This window comes from Gobio gobio (genome assembly GCF_949357685.1).
Source record: "Gobio gobio genome assembly, chromosome: 25".
NCBI classification, from domain to species: Eukaryota; Metazoa; Chordata; class Actinopteri; order Cypriniformes; family Gobionidae; genus Gobio; species Gobio gobio.
The window spans coordinates 17257883-17277075 of NC_137121.1; the positions used below are offsets into that span (position 1 = coordinate 17257883).

The 19193-nt window shown below is 39.3% G+C and overlaps 1 protein-coding gene across 2 annotated transcripts in view; it reads left to right on the top strand.

Moving 5' to 3' along the window:
• cecr2 (CECR2 histone acetyl-lysine reader) overlaps window positions 1-19193 on the top strand; it is a 48079-nt gene that overhangs the window by 5823 nt on the left and 23063 nt on the right. For both annotated transcript variants that reach the window (XM_079810404.1, XM_079810405.1), the window contains exon 2: window positions 18509-18603. In XM_079810404.1, the coding sequence (XP_079666530.1) occupies window positions 18509-18603 (95 nt within the window). The remainder of the gene's footprint in view (window positions 1-18508; window positions 18604-19193) is intronic.

Here is a 19193-nt window from a genome sequence, read left to right on the forward strand (position 1 = left end):
GCGTCACCTATTAATGACGACATACCCGCGTTATTTTTTGTTTTTGTAGAAACCATGGAAACACCAAAGACACTTTGATATATTATGTGTTTTATTAGACATGTGAGCAACTGTTTGAATACATTCATCTACATAAAACGAATCATTGCTTGTTATGTAGCTCAACACAGTTAGTCTTATTGTTTAAATTTCATTTTCTTGATCTACCGCGAATACCATGTTTTACCATGCTTAATATAGATCTAGCTCACTACAGTGTGCAACAAGTCTCACAGTAGCTGCCAAGCGAACGCACAGAGCAGCATTATAACATAACTTTCAACACACTCAAGTGTATCTAATATGAAAAAACAGCGCTGCGTTACTCCACGTACTCATGACTGGACAGGGCTCCAGACTAACTTTTTTCACTAGGAGCACAGTGGCTTCCAAACTGAAAATTTTAGGGGCACGACCAGAATTCCACTGTATTACTAATAAATACTTTGATAATACAGGGCTCCAGACTAACATTTGAGAGCAGTGGCACCAGGGCCACTAAGTTCTACAGATGGTGGCGCCAGCACCTGATTTGGTGGCGCTGAAGGAAAATTTATCATAAGGTTAATTTAATCATCAAATGACTATTGTTTTGTTAATAAGTGCAGTTACTAATAATAGTACATGTTTGTTTATTGGAAATTTAACAGTGAAGCACTGAGCTTGAATTATGCAGAAAAAAGTAACTTTTTATTAACAACAGTAATGTGCAAAAACCTTTTTTTTTTTAAGGAAAATTTTAATATTCCACTCTTATAAAATGTACTATTGTTCTTCTTAGTACCATACTGAACTAAAAGGAACACTCTTTAGGGCTGTGCAATTAATCGAATTTCGATTTCGATTTCGATTTTGCCTCCCAACGATCACCAAAATAGTACAATCGAGAAAAAACGATTATTTTGCCATGTTCAGTTTTGCAAGAACACTCTTATTTTGTCTTGCGTTCGGAATGAAACATCCGCCCCTCCCGAAGCCACAAATCTCTCTCAGTTCGTGAGACTCGTGTGCATATCATCCGCTGGAATTTAAAAACTCTGCGCGAGTAAAGATGGCAGAAGGAGGGCAGTTACAGCAGCGTTTGGTGAGCAAAAAAGGCAAAACCAACTCCGTTGTCTGGGAACAGTTTGGCTTCGAGGAATCAGACGACGAGCAGAATCATGCTACGTGCAAGATTTGCTACATGGTATTTGGTAGTGACTGCAACGCAAGGGAACATCACGAATTTGTTTAACCACTTGAAAAAACACAGAGTGATCTATGACAATCTAATAAAGAAACAAAAACTGACGAGAGCAGGGGTGCCGTGTAAACGTCCTTTTTTTCCTTCATATTTTTCAAATAATTCTCTCTTTGTAAACTTTGTTCAATGCATGCGAGTGCTGCCATTTCGCCGTCTTCACCCGGGTTTAGTGACAGAAGACGCGAATGAGAAGACGCGCGCGCTGTGAGAAAAATGTGCGTCTCTCAGCGCGCAAATATTGAGTTCTCTTTGAAGTCTTGCTCTTGAACGGACAAACTCACACAAAACGTATGTCAACATGTCCATCTTGATGAGTATCCTAGCAGACATAGTCTGTATATGCCTTAACTGAACTTTATACAGTCGAGAAAGACGACGCATATCCTCTTAAAGAGGCAGTAGCCTTTACTTCCGTCTGTTTAATGTCAAACAACAAAAGACAAGGACATCACTCAACGCTCTTGATTGAATAGCTTTTGTAAGTTTAATAGAATTAATCTTTAATTTATGCACTTAAATATGCAATGTTATTTTACTTTTGATACATTTCTGTACCTGAAAACTAATGTTAGACATACCTGAAAAGCATATCTAGCCGAACCATATTGTTGATCTTATTTATTTGTGGTTATCATTTTTACGTGAATACTTTTATACTTTGATTTGAATATATGTTATATTATTTATTTTAATAGTTCAAAAAGTACAACAAATGTTACAATTTCAATTGAATTGTTGAAAGGTGTATTTTTAATAAATGCAACACATTCCCAAAGTCATGTGAAATAATCGTGTTACATAATCGTGATTTCAATATTGACCAAAATAATCGTGATTATGATTTTTTCCATAATCGAGCAGCCCTAACACTCTTCTTTACTTGTTTACTGTGTAATCCAGTCACAATTTGAAGAAAAGTTTTAGTTTTTCATGAGACTTTGTGACTTCCTACTTTTTTCCGTATATTAAGGAGTGGAAATGTCTAAAGTCAAATAAGTGTTCCTATGCCACCACCTACTGGTTATAGTGGTGGTATTTTATTTTTTTGCCATAAAGTGGCCAGCACCTTTAAACTTTTAGTTTTACAATTAATCACACTAAAAATAATATTAAAATTGGGTAATATTTAGAGCTTTGAAGTGCTGGAAAAAGTGTGAAACACTTGAAAAGTGCTTGAATTTCACTCTCAAAAGTTTGTACGAACCCTGAGATGAATAATGAAAAAAAAAAAACATTCAACTATTTCTTCCACAACCATGGAGTGTTACTAAATCCATGGTGAATGTTTATGATTTGTGGACTGAAACCCCTTAATGTATCAAAATGTTTCTCCACGTCAGCTCTGTTTGATCTGATATCTTGAACCTCTATCTGTGGTTTATAACAGGGAAATCTGCACCAAACGCTTCCCACTAGGTCTCGCAGTAGCGATGTTATTAATACTGTGGTGAATTCAAATGCTTTCTCACTGGATCTCCCAGCGCTGTTTAGTTACGGTGTCACGTGATCGAGATCGGCCCATGTATGAGCTCGCGCTGCGATGTCTATCGAGTAGCGCGGTTCCGTTCCACTTTCGTTTCATTTGCCGTCCGATGTTTCTTATATGTAACAGAAATGGCAGTTCTTATCAGTTGGACTTGGGCACTGCGGTGGTTGCACCACTGCGACCTCCAACCAAATTCAGTCGCACCAGCAGGAAAAAAGGTAGCAAAATGCGACCATTTAGTTGCAGTCTGGAGCCTGAAAAATTACATATTGTGGCTTTGATATTTTTTTAGAAACTGTGATGCATTTTTTTTCAGGATTCTTTGACTAGAAAATTCAAAAGAACAGAATTTGTTTGAAAGAAATCTTTGAAACGTTATAAATGTTTTTGTGGTCACCTTGCAAAATAGAAATATTAATTTCCTTAAATCAAACAAAAGAATGGGTTCGGTATGATTTTTTTTTAAGAGAATGAAATGAAGAAATAAAGACATAACCAAGAGAAATAAAGGGATTTATCCCTTTGTGAGAGATGAAGGCTCAACTACAAGAAAACACTGAAATATAAAGTTTCACTCATGAGAAACAATCTCTTATTCTAAGGTGGAAATGGTTTCCATAAATGTCTGTTATTTATTACATTTACTTTTTTGTTGTTAAGATTTGGAAAGATTACATTGTTACATTGATCCTCTTGTGACTCCTTTCACACAGGTTTGCTAGTTGTTTCTCCATTTCTTTCCTAATGAGAGTCAGTGACTGAGCGAGTTTATAATTCAGACCCCTGATGCACCCCTAATTAACGCTTGTCTCTGTCGGAGATCACACAGTCTATTGTGCAGGAGCTCATTAAGCCTTTGTCAATCTCTGACGTAGCACATCCACATGTTCCCTGACAGCTGTTTGTCTCACCCACGATCTTACATGGCAGAATTTTCCCAGTGGATTACTCCTCCCTTTCATCTTCTTCATCACACCTTCATCATTGGGTACAAGTGCCCCCTTATGCTTTTTCCTCCATCCAACTTGGGGTTGTGTGTTCTGCCAGTGTTGAATAGAGCCTCATTCACGTTCCTCTTCACTCTCTGCTGCTCCATCATTGGCCCTGGCATGAGCATGACTAAATCACAGATGGTGGCTTTCTTTGCCTCTCCCCCCGGAGAGCCGAGATGGTCGTAACTGGGTGCTGGTGTTCGTCTGGGGCACCTTTTCTTTAGGGCCTTGCGCTGCTTGATTGTAAAGGGAGATTTAATCTCAATGGGGCCTGGTGGAGCGGGAGCTGGCGACAAGCTCTTGTTTTGAAACACAGATGGATTAAGATGAGGAAAATGGATTTGTGTCAGGAGGATCTGTAGTGCTCTCTCATTTTGCTCCAACACCGGGTGCCGATTGTGAAGGACGGCCGTGAGCACGTATGCGTGTGCATGTGAAGCCTGTGTTGAATTAGCAGCTTTGATGTGCGAGGGGCTCACCCTTGGTAGAGCTCCTGTGGTTTTGAGGAGGAGGAAGTGAGCTCTGACACTGGGATTTGCACCATCAATAACTGATGGGTCAGCAGGCCTTGTTTTAGACCCCAGATGCTGCAGCTTGAAAAGGACCGCTCTCGCCCACCTTCCTTCTAGAGATTTTAACTTGCACCTAATCTGCTCCAGTCAACCAGATGACAGAGATAAAAAGACATTCACATGTCCTCAACATGATGTACATACTTTTCCCATGATATGAATGATCTCTCAATGCGTTCAGACTTGTGATTTTTGATTTTTGAACTCCTCATACACTACCGTTCTAAAGTTTGAGGTTCTTTTTGTTTTTTTATTAAACATGGATGCATTAAATTGATCAAAAGTGTCGTTAAAGACATTTTTTAATGTTACAAAAGTCCAAACCACTTTGTCTTTTACAGGGTCGCGGGGATGCTGGAGCCTATCCCAGCGTCTCGGGCCACAGGTGGGGGTGGGGACACAGTGGGAAGTTGACCAGTCCATCACAGCCAAATCAGTATATTAGAATGATTTCTGAATGATCATGTGACACTGAAGACTGGAGTAATGATGTTGAAAATTCAGCTTTGGCATCACAGGAATAAATGACATTTTAAAGTACATTAAAATAGAAAAGTTGTTTTTATTATTATTATTATTAAATTAGAGTTATACTAAACAATATTACATTTTACTGTATGTTTGATCAAATAAATGCAGCCGTGGTGAGCATAAGAGACCGTATACAAATCTTAGCAACCCCAAACTTTTGAATTGTAGTGTACACTAACATCATAATTTTCCAAAGTATGCAATTCTTGACCACTTTATCATCAGCATGGATGCACAATATATAAACCCTTTTCACATTTCTGGGTTTCTCAGAGCGGAAGTCGTCATAGTTGGGTTAAATATTATAGCGGTGATTGAGAGTATACATTAAATATTTTTTTGTGCCCCCATAAACTCAAATAGCAAAAGAAAAACTCCACAATAGTGATTTCACAACTTTCAAAAAGAGGGAAAAAATAGTAAGATTGATAACGGCAGTCAAAAGAGAGAAAGATGTAAATCACTCCCATAGACGCTATTAGAAGCACCCTCGCAGCAGCAGTAACTTGTTTTTTGTAATTTGATGCAAAAGTGATAAAATACAAAGTATAAGTGTTATAATTGTACATAAAAAAAAAATGAAAATACAAAAAACGTTGCTGGATTTATGATATTGATGACCGTTAAAACGCGTCATCACAGTCTGTGAAAAGGGTCTATTGTATCATATTGATGATTGGCCAATAATAGAGTTGTTTCTTTTATTTAATTTTAAAAATGAATTTGCATTGTATGTACACGCAGGTTGCACATGCGCATTGAATTTGTTTTACACTAATCCGTTGTTCCACAAGGTGGCAACACTGGCCCCGGCTGTTGTTTCACAGTAAAAAAAACTAAAGAAACAGAACAGCAACAGCAGCAAAATACCAGAGACTGCAACAACAACAGATGCTTGCATTGACGACAAGCTTGTGTGACGGGGTTATGAGAGAGCCTGCCGCAACTTTAGTTTAAAACGATACAAATACATTTTTATCGCTCATAACTTCTGGAGAAGAATAGCGCAGACACTGGACAAAGATGAAACTTTTTAGAGTCAATGCGACCGTCTGAGTTTGTGCACGCTATCAAATGGAGTCATAGCTTGCGTGTAAAAAATCGAAGTATACATGGAGCAACAACCTAGCATCAAATTTTGCATTAACTTTGCATTCATCGTGTGTTGAATAATGACCCTTATGCAACAGTGAATCCATCATATGTACACAACACTTCTGGTACTTCCAAAGTCTGTCTTAACCACCGTATCCATCCACATTGTTATCACCAACCCCCCTCCCCCACCTCTGATTGACAGGTGAGGGCAGAAGTAAATGTATCAGATGGTTCCACATGGGGTATGGGTGGAGGGGTTTGTACTCTGTGGTGTTTGTTTCAGGCAGCTCCATTGTTGCAGCGCCCCATGGCTCCCAGTGTCTGTCTCCAGTTTGAGGCTGCCGCTCCAAACACGCCGTTGCTTGTTTGTGTTTCGTCTGGGATGAAATCGAAGCCCCCATTGTGATCCTAGTTTGTCGGGTTTGTGTTAAAGCGCTTAGAGTGTGACTGTCAGGTGTTCCTCAGAGCGACGTGCTGTTTTTTGCTCGTGGCAGCATGATGCAAGAACCTGCTGGGAGCTCGTAAGAGCACGATGGGAAATCTGATGTTTAGTATGTCATCGGGGATTGCAGCTCTCTCCCCGCAGACAGTTGAGTAGGTGGGGGCTCCAGCGATGGGGGCTCCTGTGGGAATGTCACTCCACAGGATGGAGTTGGATGGTGGGGGAAGCTGCGCGTGTGAGACGTGAGGGACCCTCAGCCTACAGTGGAGGTGGCGGAGAGTTTGTGTTTTTGGAGGGGTGTGCTGGGGGGCGTCAATGTGCTTTGAGAAGCGAGTTTGTAACAATGGCCCGGCTAGACCCACTCATCTGCTCTTGGGAACAGTTGTTTGGAGAGAAGCCATGGTTGTCTTGTCTGTTATGCTTCTAGTAATGTTTCCTGGTTGTGCTCCTGATGTTAAAAATAGATAATGTCAGTGTGCTCTGACCTCTTGTTCAGAACAACTCACCCTGAACTCTGAAATTGGACTTTCTTTTTGGCCTTTCTATGCTATAAGCAATCAATCCTGTTATATTGAGCATTAGCCTACTACAATGCTTTGCTTAACTAGTAATTCAGCTTTATTCATACCTACTTTAGATACATTTTGGTTGACAAATTGGGTCTAAAAGTCTCATGAATTCAAACTCCATTTGGAAGCATAAGCATCGACATGACGTCTTAGTTTCAAATTAGTTGAAATTCAAGCTGATCTGAATATTGTGGCACTGTTTAGATCCTTTTCTGTAGTCTCTTGTAAAAAATGTTCTATTTATAGAAGAAAAATGTTCTATTTATAGAAGGAAAAACATTTTTAATGTGGTTTTTCAAATGAATTTCCCCATCCATTGATTCATTATTAATTTTATAAGTAATGTTAAGAAATTGGTCTTCTGATTACAGTTAAACAATTTATTTGCCTCAAAACAGGATGATTTTAGGATGATTTTTATGTTCATATTTATAAGTTTGAGGCAGTTTCTTCATCATTAAGTTATATTTTATAAAATTATGATTAAGTTAGCTTTACTGCCAAGGCGTGGTATTATAGTGAGTTCAACTTGTTGACCTTTGTTTACCAGGAATACTTTCATAACCAGCAAGTATTGCTGTGCAACATTCTCTTAAGCTCGCTTTTAAGTAACGAGAAGTCATTTTTGCAATAGTAGTCTGAGGTTGTGCAAGCATCTGTTTGTTTAACAAGCACAACAGTGTGCTCTTCATTTAATGATATTTTGATAAGACTTTTTTGTGCTGTGTAATCGGTGTCATTATGTATGGGTTAAGGCATGTATCCACAATGCTCAGTTTTGTTTTACTTTCCCTGGCAAAATAGTCTTGTTAATGGTCCATGCATAAGCACATTATTGCACCTGGTGGTATTGGACAATATCCTGTTCAAGATATTGGCAACAAGACCACCAAGTGGAGGCCACGCAAGAGACTTGAGAATGGGGAGGCTGTTGTTAGGGGAGTTAATGATCCCCATTCAGTTTCCTGTGCGGTGATCCCAAACCCTAGATGTGCCTGGCCACCCATCCATGGCCACCTGTTGCACCTGGCCCTGACATTGAGATGGGTGGCCCAGCTCTGTGCCGTTTAACCTGCCCTGCTCTTGACCCTTTCTAAAATTTGACTGGTGGGTGATGGTATGACCAAAATATAATACCCATGTTGTTTTAATATTGCAGTGAATTTAGTATTTAAAAAAATTATGGTACATTGATTTTATTATTTTTAATTTGGGTGAAGTCACCATTTTAGTTCTTAAAGGTGCAGTAAGCTATTTCTGAGAATTATTGTTGAACACTGTTGATATTTGAAATCAACCCAAACAAACACACCCCCTACCCTTCATTTCTCCACCCCCAAAATGCACAAACACACAATGCAGAAGTGGATATGTTTCTTTATCATAGCATGATGAAGCAAAACAATGCTTCACGAAAAATATAGCAAAGATGAACGAATTAACAAACTCACTGAATGAGCCACATTTTTTTTTTTGTATAATTCCCAAAGTATAAGGTATATATTGACCCTGCATGTGGAAAAAATAATTAAAATAAAAACAATAACATATTTGGTTTGCATAAAAAACATTATCATTAAACTTATATTGTAGAAACTCCACCAGTCAAATTTTAGAAAGGGTAAAGATAAGTGGATACAAGGCAGTTTTTCACTAGTTACTTATGGGAGTAACTTTATGCATGGTTAAGTTCTTGGGAAGAAACCATACCTTATCTGGATTGTATCTCTCCACTGTATGTTATCCTCAACTGCCAGTCCAGTGCTGTTAAGTGGAGTCACTCTGCAGCACTGCAAACACTTGAAGGTCTCGGTTATTGGAAGAGCCAACGTTGCTGTGCTGTTGTACGTTGAAAATATGGCAATCGGAGATACAGTTCAGGGAGTGGAGAGAACGTGATGATAGATGAACGTTCACTGTCTGCCTGTTACTGTCTTAACCAACAAGAGCTGTTAATTGCCTATATGGAGAGTTTCTGGTGTCGACCAGGGACTGATACCGGGGCGGCTCAGGTTTGCCAAAGCTCTGTCATGGCAGATACACAACTTTATCAGTAACATTCAGTTAATTAGCTCTGAGATTGGTATAATATACAGCCTAGCGATTTAACTTTATAACTCTGTGTTCGTCAATCTTATGGCGCGCTGAGGGATACTCACAGAAGCGTGTACCTCTGGTCCAGCGAATGGTTTGTCAGATCTGCACACCATCGCATGTTAAAATGTGTTTGTGACTGAGGAATGATTACATCTGTACACAAGTTTGAGGATCTTTGTTTAAATGAAATACATACACCGCATTAGCTAATGTAACGTGCCAGTTATTGTCCCATGCCATAGGTTGCCGACCCCTTTATATGTTTGTTTGCAGTAGTGTCACTTTTGAAACCAAATTCAGGGCATTCTAAATCCACCATTGTCATGTGACCTACAATGTCAGCCACATTGAACAATATTTTGGTTAACTATTAAAACGGTAGTTCACCCAAAAATAGGGCTGCACAATTTCATCGTATTTCTAATTATGATTAAGGATGCCACGGTTACGTGATCTGTTCAGGATTAAAAAAAAAAAATTCCACTTACATTATTCTGCACAGTGTTTCCCCTAGGTCAACCCAGGACGAGTTCTAGGACTGAAGCTTTGGGGTGTTGATGGACTCCATCTACAACATCTGTGTTTTGTTCATCGTTCGGACGTAACGTAGTCTTTTACAAAAACGTGATTTTTTCAGCTTTATGCTTAAAATGTTGCTTTTTCATGAAACTTGCAACATTCAAGTGTTGATTAAAAAAACAATATATGAAGCTGGAATAAAACAGTGGGTCTGTTCTTTCTTTTGATATATTGCATGTTTAGATATTCTGTGGACCATTAAAACTTGTGAAAATGACCATAAATGCTGGCGGTGACTGGCAAATTTCATGTTTACGTTCATTTAAAAGACCTAACCGACTTTGTTTACGATGATACTCAACAAGACAGTCATTTTGATATAATTTTGTGTGAATATTCGCGCGCTGTGTGACGCGTGGCCGTGCGTGTGTGTGTGTGTGTGTGTGCGTGTGTGTGTGTGTGTGTGTGTGTGTGTGTGTGTGGTGTGTTGCTGCCCTTCGCGACGAGCAAACTGAGAGACACACTTTCTGGTCTATGAGCGCTTGAATATTTAAATTGGCAAGGCTTAAAAATGCTCAAATGATCAGTTTCCGTGAAGATGCAGCTCTGGGAGTGTCTTTCACGCTGGCACTGGACCATCGGGTATTTCTTATTGTCGACCGTAATGACAAATATTTTTTGTCATTCATTCAGGGGGGGCGGGGGGTCGTTTTGGGAGGGCGGGGCGCCCCCCCAAAACAATGGTAGGGGAAACACTGCTGCATGCTTAAGAGCGAATGCACGTGAAAAAACAGCACCCGCCATTTTTAAAAAGCTGTGTACATATGCAGCCTATATATTAGGGCTGAAACGATTCATCGAGTTACTCGATTAACTACAAAAATTCCTTGAGGCAAAAACTCTGCCTCAAAGCCTTGTTAAATTCATATGACGCGCACTATACGCGCAGGGATCTGATTCACACGGACCGCTGTTCAATGTTCAGGAAGCACACCATAGCGCGTGATATATTTTGAATTTAGTTGGCGCAATGGCGGAGAGTAAAGATGTCCATAAACGGCAGAGAATGTCTAAAGTTTGGGATCATTACATTCTTAAAAACGAAGAGGACAGGGTGCAATGTGTCTACTGCAAAGTAGACCTGGCATTCCACAGCAGTACGACTTCAATGATTCAGCATCTGAACCGAAAACATCCACTCCATGCTGTTTCACCAAGTGTCGCTGAAACGTAGCCTAAGCCTATACATTGATGTTCACTGATTTTAATCCCATACTGTATTTGTAGTGATGCCCTGATACGGTTTGACTAGATATAATGTTTAGCTTTGATGTTTTTAAGTAGTAAACATATTCACTTTCAATTGCTAGAGAGTATAGCCTAAAAAAAAGAACCCCTTCACACACGCATGCACCCTCGTCTCTCTCACGCGCCAGTCAGACCAATCGCGGCAATGCATCACATAAGCTTAAACTTTTATGTAGCCACGCAACAATAATTTCAGCATGCATTCACTGTATACACCGGGACGTGATGTTGTGACACGATTTTTCGAACGGATGCCTCACCTAAAATGCACCGTAATGCAAGTGTGATGCAAGCCAAATGCAGCGTTGTATTGGAAATGAGTATGTATTTCTGCCGTACCAAACTGCAATGAAGCAACTGGTCTGACTGGGGCGTCACTCTTCCACCCACACACACACACACACCCACACACACACGGGGTTTTTGTGAAATGTGGGGACATTCCATTGGCGTAATGGTTTTTATACCGTACAAACCGTATTTTCTATCCCCTTACACTGCTCCTGCCCCTAAACCTACCCATCACAGGAGACTGTGCAGTTTACTTTCTGTGAAAAAAAAACTCATTCTGTATGATTTATAAGCATTTTGAAAAGTGAGTGATGTCATACCCATGTCATTATACACATTTGTGTCCTGATATTTCACAAAAACATGCCCACACACGCACACACACACACACACATACACACATAAATGTCCGCCCCGCCGTCAAAATAAAATTCAAAAAAAGAAGCGTGGCTCACGTCACACAGAGTTACTGGTGGTGTGAATGCAACCAGGAAAATGACCCTAGGGGAACATTTAGTTCTCTGGGAACCAACCTGATGCCTAGTTCCTTTAACCCAAGTTCCTTGAACTACCCGGTGTGAAAGCCCCTATTATTGCAACATGCATATTTTTTATTTTTTTATTATTTAAAAAAGAAACCAAACCAATGTATAGTTGACATTTCAGGATTAATGGTACAGAAATGCAATACAAGTTTTCAGGAAGTGTTTTTTATTTAAATATAAAAATATGGCATGCAGTTGCTTCATACAATGGTAAAGCTATTCAAAACATCAATGTAAATTGTGATAATAGTATTTAATAATCGCAATTACAATTTCAAGGGAATAATCCACAATTATGATTTGTCATAATCGTGCAGCCCTACCCAGATTTGTCATTTATTTACTTCTCTTTTGTTGTTCCAAACCTGACTTTTTTTTCTTTCTGTGGAACACAAAAGGAGATATTTTATAAGAAAAATGTATTTGAATTTTTTTCTGTCCATACTATGACGGTCAATAGGTCCAATGTTGTTTTGGACCCCACTGACTTTCAATGTTTTGACAAAAACAGTCGATTTTACATTCATTAAAATATCATACAGAGAGAGCAATTTATATAATTTTCATTGTTGGGTGAACTATCCCTTTAACCTCGGTCTTGACTGAAAATGCTACTCTTAATGATTCATCTAATACTATCACTTCAACTGTACTGTGCACTTACCGGACCTGTTTTACTAGTTGGTTAAAAAAGAAGATTGAGGTCTGATATCTTCAGGGAGCTGTTAAAGGAGACTCTATGGTGGAAAGGACACGCACAACATTAATTCCCCTTCTCTGCCATCTGAGCCACTGAATGGCACTTCAAAAGCGAAGTGGGGTTGTGTTAATCCCCCGCAGCCGGCCTCAGGTTTGAAGTGTGATCAAAGTCGAGGCTGTACTGATAGATGGGCCCACTCTGGTCCTCTAACTGTCAAGGGACCAGGAAGTTTTGTAGGCGTAACAGAGGATCTGAGGGACGTGCGGAAGGCCAGTGTGGCCCATCACTTGAAGACGATCTTGGATGTTCCTGGTAGCCCCAAACACTGAGTGAGTTGTGCAGAGATGGATATAAATAGATGAAGACATTCCACATTTTTACCGGCTATAACCCTTTTTGTTACGGTGGATCCATTTCACCTCTGGACTTCCTGCCCAAACAGACAGTCTCCTTCAATAGGGAGTTTCACAGACACTTTAGCCCCCTTATTGAGTACCTGGAGGGGATAATCAATAGCTTTTAAATTGCTTCAACAATCAACCCAAAAAAGCCTAATGGATTCAGCATGTTAAGCAACACCACCACCATCTTTTTCCAAGAGAACAATCTAAGGACAGTGCTTTTTTTTTTTTCACCTTAAGCACAAGCGTGTCTCATCCTGTTTTTCAAGCTCTCGTTCTGTTTTTTCTCCTGCTGACACCGGGCTCCTGGTTTCCTCTCCACAGCCAGGAGGTGTGTGAGCTGACCTTCCATGACCCCGTTCCCTCCACCATTTCTCTAGAGAGAAACGGCAATCTGCAGCTTGAGTGAATCTCACAATGAATGGATGGGCTGCCTCTCTCGCCCTTGAGTTAATTTTGTAGTGTCACTCCGCTCTGAAAGGGTAAAGGGGGAGGATGTTTTATATGGGAGCTGAAAAGTGCTCCCTGTTGCCTGAGGGACTGAGTGGCTCGCTGTGTCCTCGTGAAAGAAAGCAACTGCAGTCGCTAAGCTCCTTGAGATAGATCGGTGATAGAGCACTGGCCATTTACATTTCTCAAGCTCCCCCTCCCTCTTTCTTAGAGTGACATCGGGCATCCTGAAGAGAGAGCAGTTCATGCTGGTTCGGGTTGTACTGGGTCAGCCTAGCTCTAGCTGTGGCTGTGGGCTCATGCTGTCGCTTAGCTTCTCTTCTGTTCCTTTCAGGAGGCTGGAGTTTGCAGTCCCACTTACTGCCGCTTCATAAACCCTCAATGGCTGCAACACAATGGAAGAAGACGGGTCAAGGTTAAACCTCAGTTCCATCTTGTTCCTAGAAGCTTTATCGAGAACCTGGAGAATGTTTCGGAGTGTTTTCAGTGCAGTCTTAAGGATTTTACTGTATATCCAACGTCTCTGTTTTTTAAAGTCAGGTGGTTTTTCTACCATGTTTTGTACTCCACTGCTAATTCATCTTGACAGTGACTTATTGCTTCCCGTATTGGTTTTACCTAATGTTTTCATAGCCTGTTCAGATGTCTAATTTGCTTTGAATTGTCATTAAGCCGATACTTTCATCCAGAGCAACTTACAGTACACCTATAGGGAAATTACTTCCAGAGCAACACGGGGTGAATGGTCTTGCCCAAGGTCATGATGGTAATAGCTCATGGATTGCCCCTCGAAGTGATCAAGTCTACAATGATGGCCAGATCTTTCATGACTAGGCTACGCCTCCAGATGTTATGATGTAATGCAGGAATGTTGACATTGTGACATTCTTAGTACTCAACCTACAGCATGCAAACCTCTCTGCATTACTGCGAGTCGCATCACGAAGTACATTCACTTGGAACTTTAAAAGTTTGACTGGTTGGACCTAGGGCTGCACAATTAATCAAAATTAAACCACACACGATTTGGCAAAGGCTGGGTTTTTTTATTGCGTAGCTTGTAAGTGAAGCACGGCTCTGTAATCATTAGTAAGTGCTGCTCCATCGGAAAGCCAGAGGTCGCTCTCACTTAGAAACTTAAAATATGCCCCGCAGACGTATGATAATACATGTTATTCCAGGAAATTCCTATAGCAGTGTTTCCCCTACAATGTATTCACAGCGGCGCAGCGCCGCCGCTGGATTTTCAGCGCCACTGCAAAATCTTCACATGATCAGTAATATCACGACATTCACTTACACACTGTAAAGGAGAGAGAGAGAGATTGACGATGGCCAGAGAACTAAACAAAAATGTAGTCTGCTTACACTTTCACAATATCACAGGGCTGTGATATTAATCTTTTTTTCGCTTCCAAGGATTAAAAAAAGAAGATATGAGGTAAAACTATTATAAACTATGCTCGCGCATCGTCTAGCACAACTTCCTTCCCTTCACAGCGCGCGCTGTCATTTCTCCTCAAACATGCATTTAACGTCAGATTCAGCACAATCCGTGATTGTTGGCAAATGCACTCTCCACTTTGGCTAAATTGCAGAACGTGTTTGATTAAATGAAAAGCACAATAATCCGCGCAATAGACGCTGTTTCCAAGTTCAAGGCAGGCGTGTGTGTGTACGCACGCTGCGAAACGGACCGAATTGCACATATGCTTCGTGTGCGCGACTAAACCATCAAATACACAACAAAATAGCCTATATGTCAAAATGACAGGCTTGGAGAGTATTCACTTAAACACAGTTTAGCTTAAATGGGCGTAAAAGGGAGAATGATTTTAGATCTGCGTCTTAAAGGGGCAGCATCTAATAAACTTGGTGACGATTGAGCCATAATGTGAATCAAAACAACAATATATTTGATTAATAAAAACTTAAGGTAAAAAAAAAACCATCATGTAATAATATTTCCCAATATTAGGCTACTGTTTTTTCTGGTATTTTTGATTAAATAAATGCAGGCTTGATAAGCATGAGACTTTTTGCAAAAACATAAAATAGTATCCAAACACTATGGGTTTTTTTGTTGGTTTTTTTTACATATTGCCCCTTTCTTACATTTGAGCCCTTGCCCCTTAGGAACTTTCTGCACGTCCCTGCAGGTTATTGAAGTAAAATAGGCTATAAGATAGTCACCTTTTAAACTAATGAAAAGCTTAATTTGGATTTTAATGTTCAAAATGTCTATTTCTATACACAAAACTTGCCAGAAGTCATGGTTTATTTAAATTTTTAATTTATTCCGGAGGTGCATGCCCCCGGACCCCCCCGACGAGCGGCTTGGTAACAACCTCCGGCACGTAACAGCACCGCTGCTGGAAAAAATTCTAGGGGAAACACTGTATAGGCATCATACTATCGCTGTAGCTGAATAAACAGAAGATTGAAACGCTTTGACTAATAAACACACAGCTACGGCAATATATGGTTTATCTGAGTTCTTCAAGCCATCTTGGGTATTTTCATGATAATAAAGTATATTTATACTTCAATGCTAATCGACATAGCCTTTATCATTGTATAGAATACTATAAAATATAAGTTGTATGCCTTATTCTGCATAAGAAGCCACATCTCACAGAAGGATGCTCATAAGTCGTTATGAAGTGAGTAAAAACTAGGGCTGCACGTTTAATCGAAATCGAACCGCAATCGCGATTTTGCTTATGTGCGATTTATGAAAGCGCAAAGGCTGCGATTTTAATGAAATAAATAAATGCCCAGTGTGTCAGTGAAGAGCGGCTCTGTGATCAGTAGTAAATGCTGCTTCGTCTGAAAGCACTGCGAGTTTGAGCAACACGTGTCAAACATCTTCACAAACTAGTAATGCGGAGCGTTCATAAACCAAATACAACGTTTAATAACTTGTTTTAACTCACTTCATATCGTCAGTCGAGCTGATGTGGCTTCTTATCACAGAATGTCAATCAGCACTGCATACTTTATTATTATGAAAATACCCGAGAAGGCTTGAAGAACTCAAATACACCATATCTTGTCATATCTTGGAAGTATTATCTTGATGTTTAATCAGTCAAAGCGTTTCTATCCTCGTTTTATTCAGCATACAGTGCAAGCTTCACATTAGGGATATCCCATAGGGATTTCCTGAAAACAAACGATTACTTCTCTGGCGCAAATGTGCCGTTTCTGCTCGAGGGCGCCCTCTGGCCTCCAGTATGAATGAAACTTTTGGGTAGAAAATAAGAAATAAAACTTCTCTCTAAATAAATTGATATGACAATCCATATGTTTTTCTTCAATGTACAGGAGTTTTAATCCCCACAGTGGATGCATAAGAGGCTCATATTTCATATTAAAGACATAGACTTTAAGAAATTGATATCACAGATAAAAAGCACATATTTGTATAATAATAATAATTGTTTTTTTACAATAAATCCTTAGACCTTTCTAATGATTTTAGTCATAGGCTGTCTGCATACTAACAGGTAACCCATAATTTTTAGTTTTCTGTAAAATCTAAATATTATGATACTGTTATATTTATTCTTAAATGCTCTATTTAAATTTTTTAATAATGAATGTTATTGTTATAGTAATATTTCTTATTTTTTATTTAGCAATAATAATTATTATTATTAGTCACATTAATATATAAACACAAAATGTTATATACACAATTTTCATTTGTAAAAATTAATAAATAATAATAATCACATTTTAAATCGCAATCGCAATTTTAACCAGAATAAACGCAATTAGATATTTTCCCCAAATCGTGCAGCCCTAGTAAAAACAGGTTATAAAATGTTTTTTGTTGGAAAAGAGGTTCATAAATGCTTCATGTTGTAAATTTTTTTGACGCGTGTTGCTTTATCAAGTGCACGTTATAAGTGACTCAAACTCGCAGTGCTTTCAGATGAGCAGCATTTACTACTGACCACAGAGCCGCACTTCGCTGACAAGCTGCGCATACAAAATGATCAGTATAAGCCAAATCGGTTCAAGCACAATCTCAGGTTAGTTGCGATTAATCATGCAGCCCTAGTTGGACCAAAGCAATAAATTGTCTTTTTGTAATTGAGATGGACGGGTGATGAACGATAAATTGCTTTAGTTCAAGTAAAATAAAAGGATGTCACAATTTGAAGGCCTTCATCATTTTGGGTCCGTTAACACTTTAGTTCACTTCAGTTTAGTATACATGCTAATAATGTGCTACAATTGGCCTCTGTGGTGTGTGCTTGCTATAAAAGACGCATTTGTGTGACGAACAAGGTGCATTTAATAGTTTTAAATATTTGATTGTTTTGTGTTTGGACAGCTTTTAGCTTTTATAAACTTGCCTTAAATCATAGTGTGCATCTGTAGACAAAACAATGGCACTGACATATTTTAAAATATGCCAGTGCAAGTTGCGTTCAGTTAAAACCGCTCAAACATGCATTGTAGTCTAGGACTAGGCTTAAGCTTTGTCTGTGAAACCAGGGGTGCATGTTGATTAACCAATCAGAATTAACCTTAGGCTAAATGTCATTTAACATACAGGTGAGAAGGCAACGAGATATGAGGATTTATACACATTTACAGGACTGGGAACTTTTATCAAAGTCAAAAGGTGTTAGAAAGGGCTTTGTAGTGGTATAATCTTATAGTGTACTAGCACTAGTAACCAAATTAAGGCAACGCCACATTCACCAAACATTCAGTGCACCTTGGGTGTTTTTTTGTTAAATGTGGCTCTTGCAAACAATGGAAGTTTGTCAGGTTGGTTCCTGAACTGGCTTTGGTTGAGTGACATTGCTCTACAGGCAGTTCCTTATAACAACAATCTGTCTTACTCTGGTTTCAGTCGTAATGCCTAATGACAACCCTAGAAGGTAGTCAAACATGATCTGTTATTGCATCCCCTTACTTTTAGCCTTAGTACCCCTAAAGAGTTTTGTAACAGGAGGTTACACTGTTTTGCTGAAAATGTCAAACTACCATATGAAATTCATAAATCTATGTTACTACTATGAGCACCCCATGTTATGTAGTGTTGGTTAGCCACAACATTTTCTCATCAGTGAATGAGTGGTATAAAAATGTCAAGCTAGGCTGTTTAGGCCAATATCGTTTAATACATTCGTAAAAGCAGCCGCTAGTTAAACTCAACCCTGCTGTAATGGCTAACCTCCCCTCCCTGCTGTTCTTTTTGATAGGAACTTGAGCAAGCACTACTGAAACAAGACCAAGACTTCCTCTCAGACCTCCTTTGCTCCCTGCTGAAAGGATGTTACCAACGCAGCGACATCACGTAAGTGCATATTTCCTGTTCCCTTAAAGTTGTGATGTAACTGAAGTAGCGACAGACCTTTTCTTCCATATTGAGACATACAAAAATTCTGTCATTAATTACTGTGTTCGATTTTCCCCTATGCACATGACTTGCTAAACCGGGTGTCCCAAACACCAATAAATTTATACTCTACTAAGCGTACTTCAATACCTGTTCGAGTCTGTTGACGTCTCGGCCATTTTGAACACTATCACTTGAGAATAAGATCTCCTAGTGCTCCTCTAAACATTATCACTTAGGAATAGAAGTAAGATCTCTAGTGTCTAACCTGCTAACTTGCTGTGCAGCAATGAACCAGACAGACTCCAGCAAATGCCTTCTAAATGCTTTAATCGACCGGCAGAGTTCTCGAACAATTTCAGAGAACTCATGATCATCTTTCAGTATTTTCTTCAATATGATTGGTTCAATCTGTGTAAAACAAGCCCCCCTTACTACATCTGTTACTGGCAGAGCAAATGTAGATCTCAAAATAAAATAAAAAATCAAAGAGGTTAATAGTTAATTTGACTACTCAAAATGTCATGGACTGTTTTAGACTATTATAC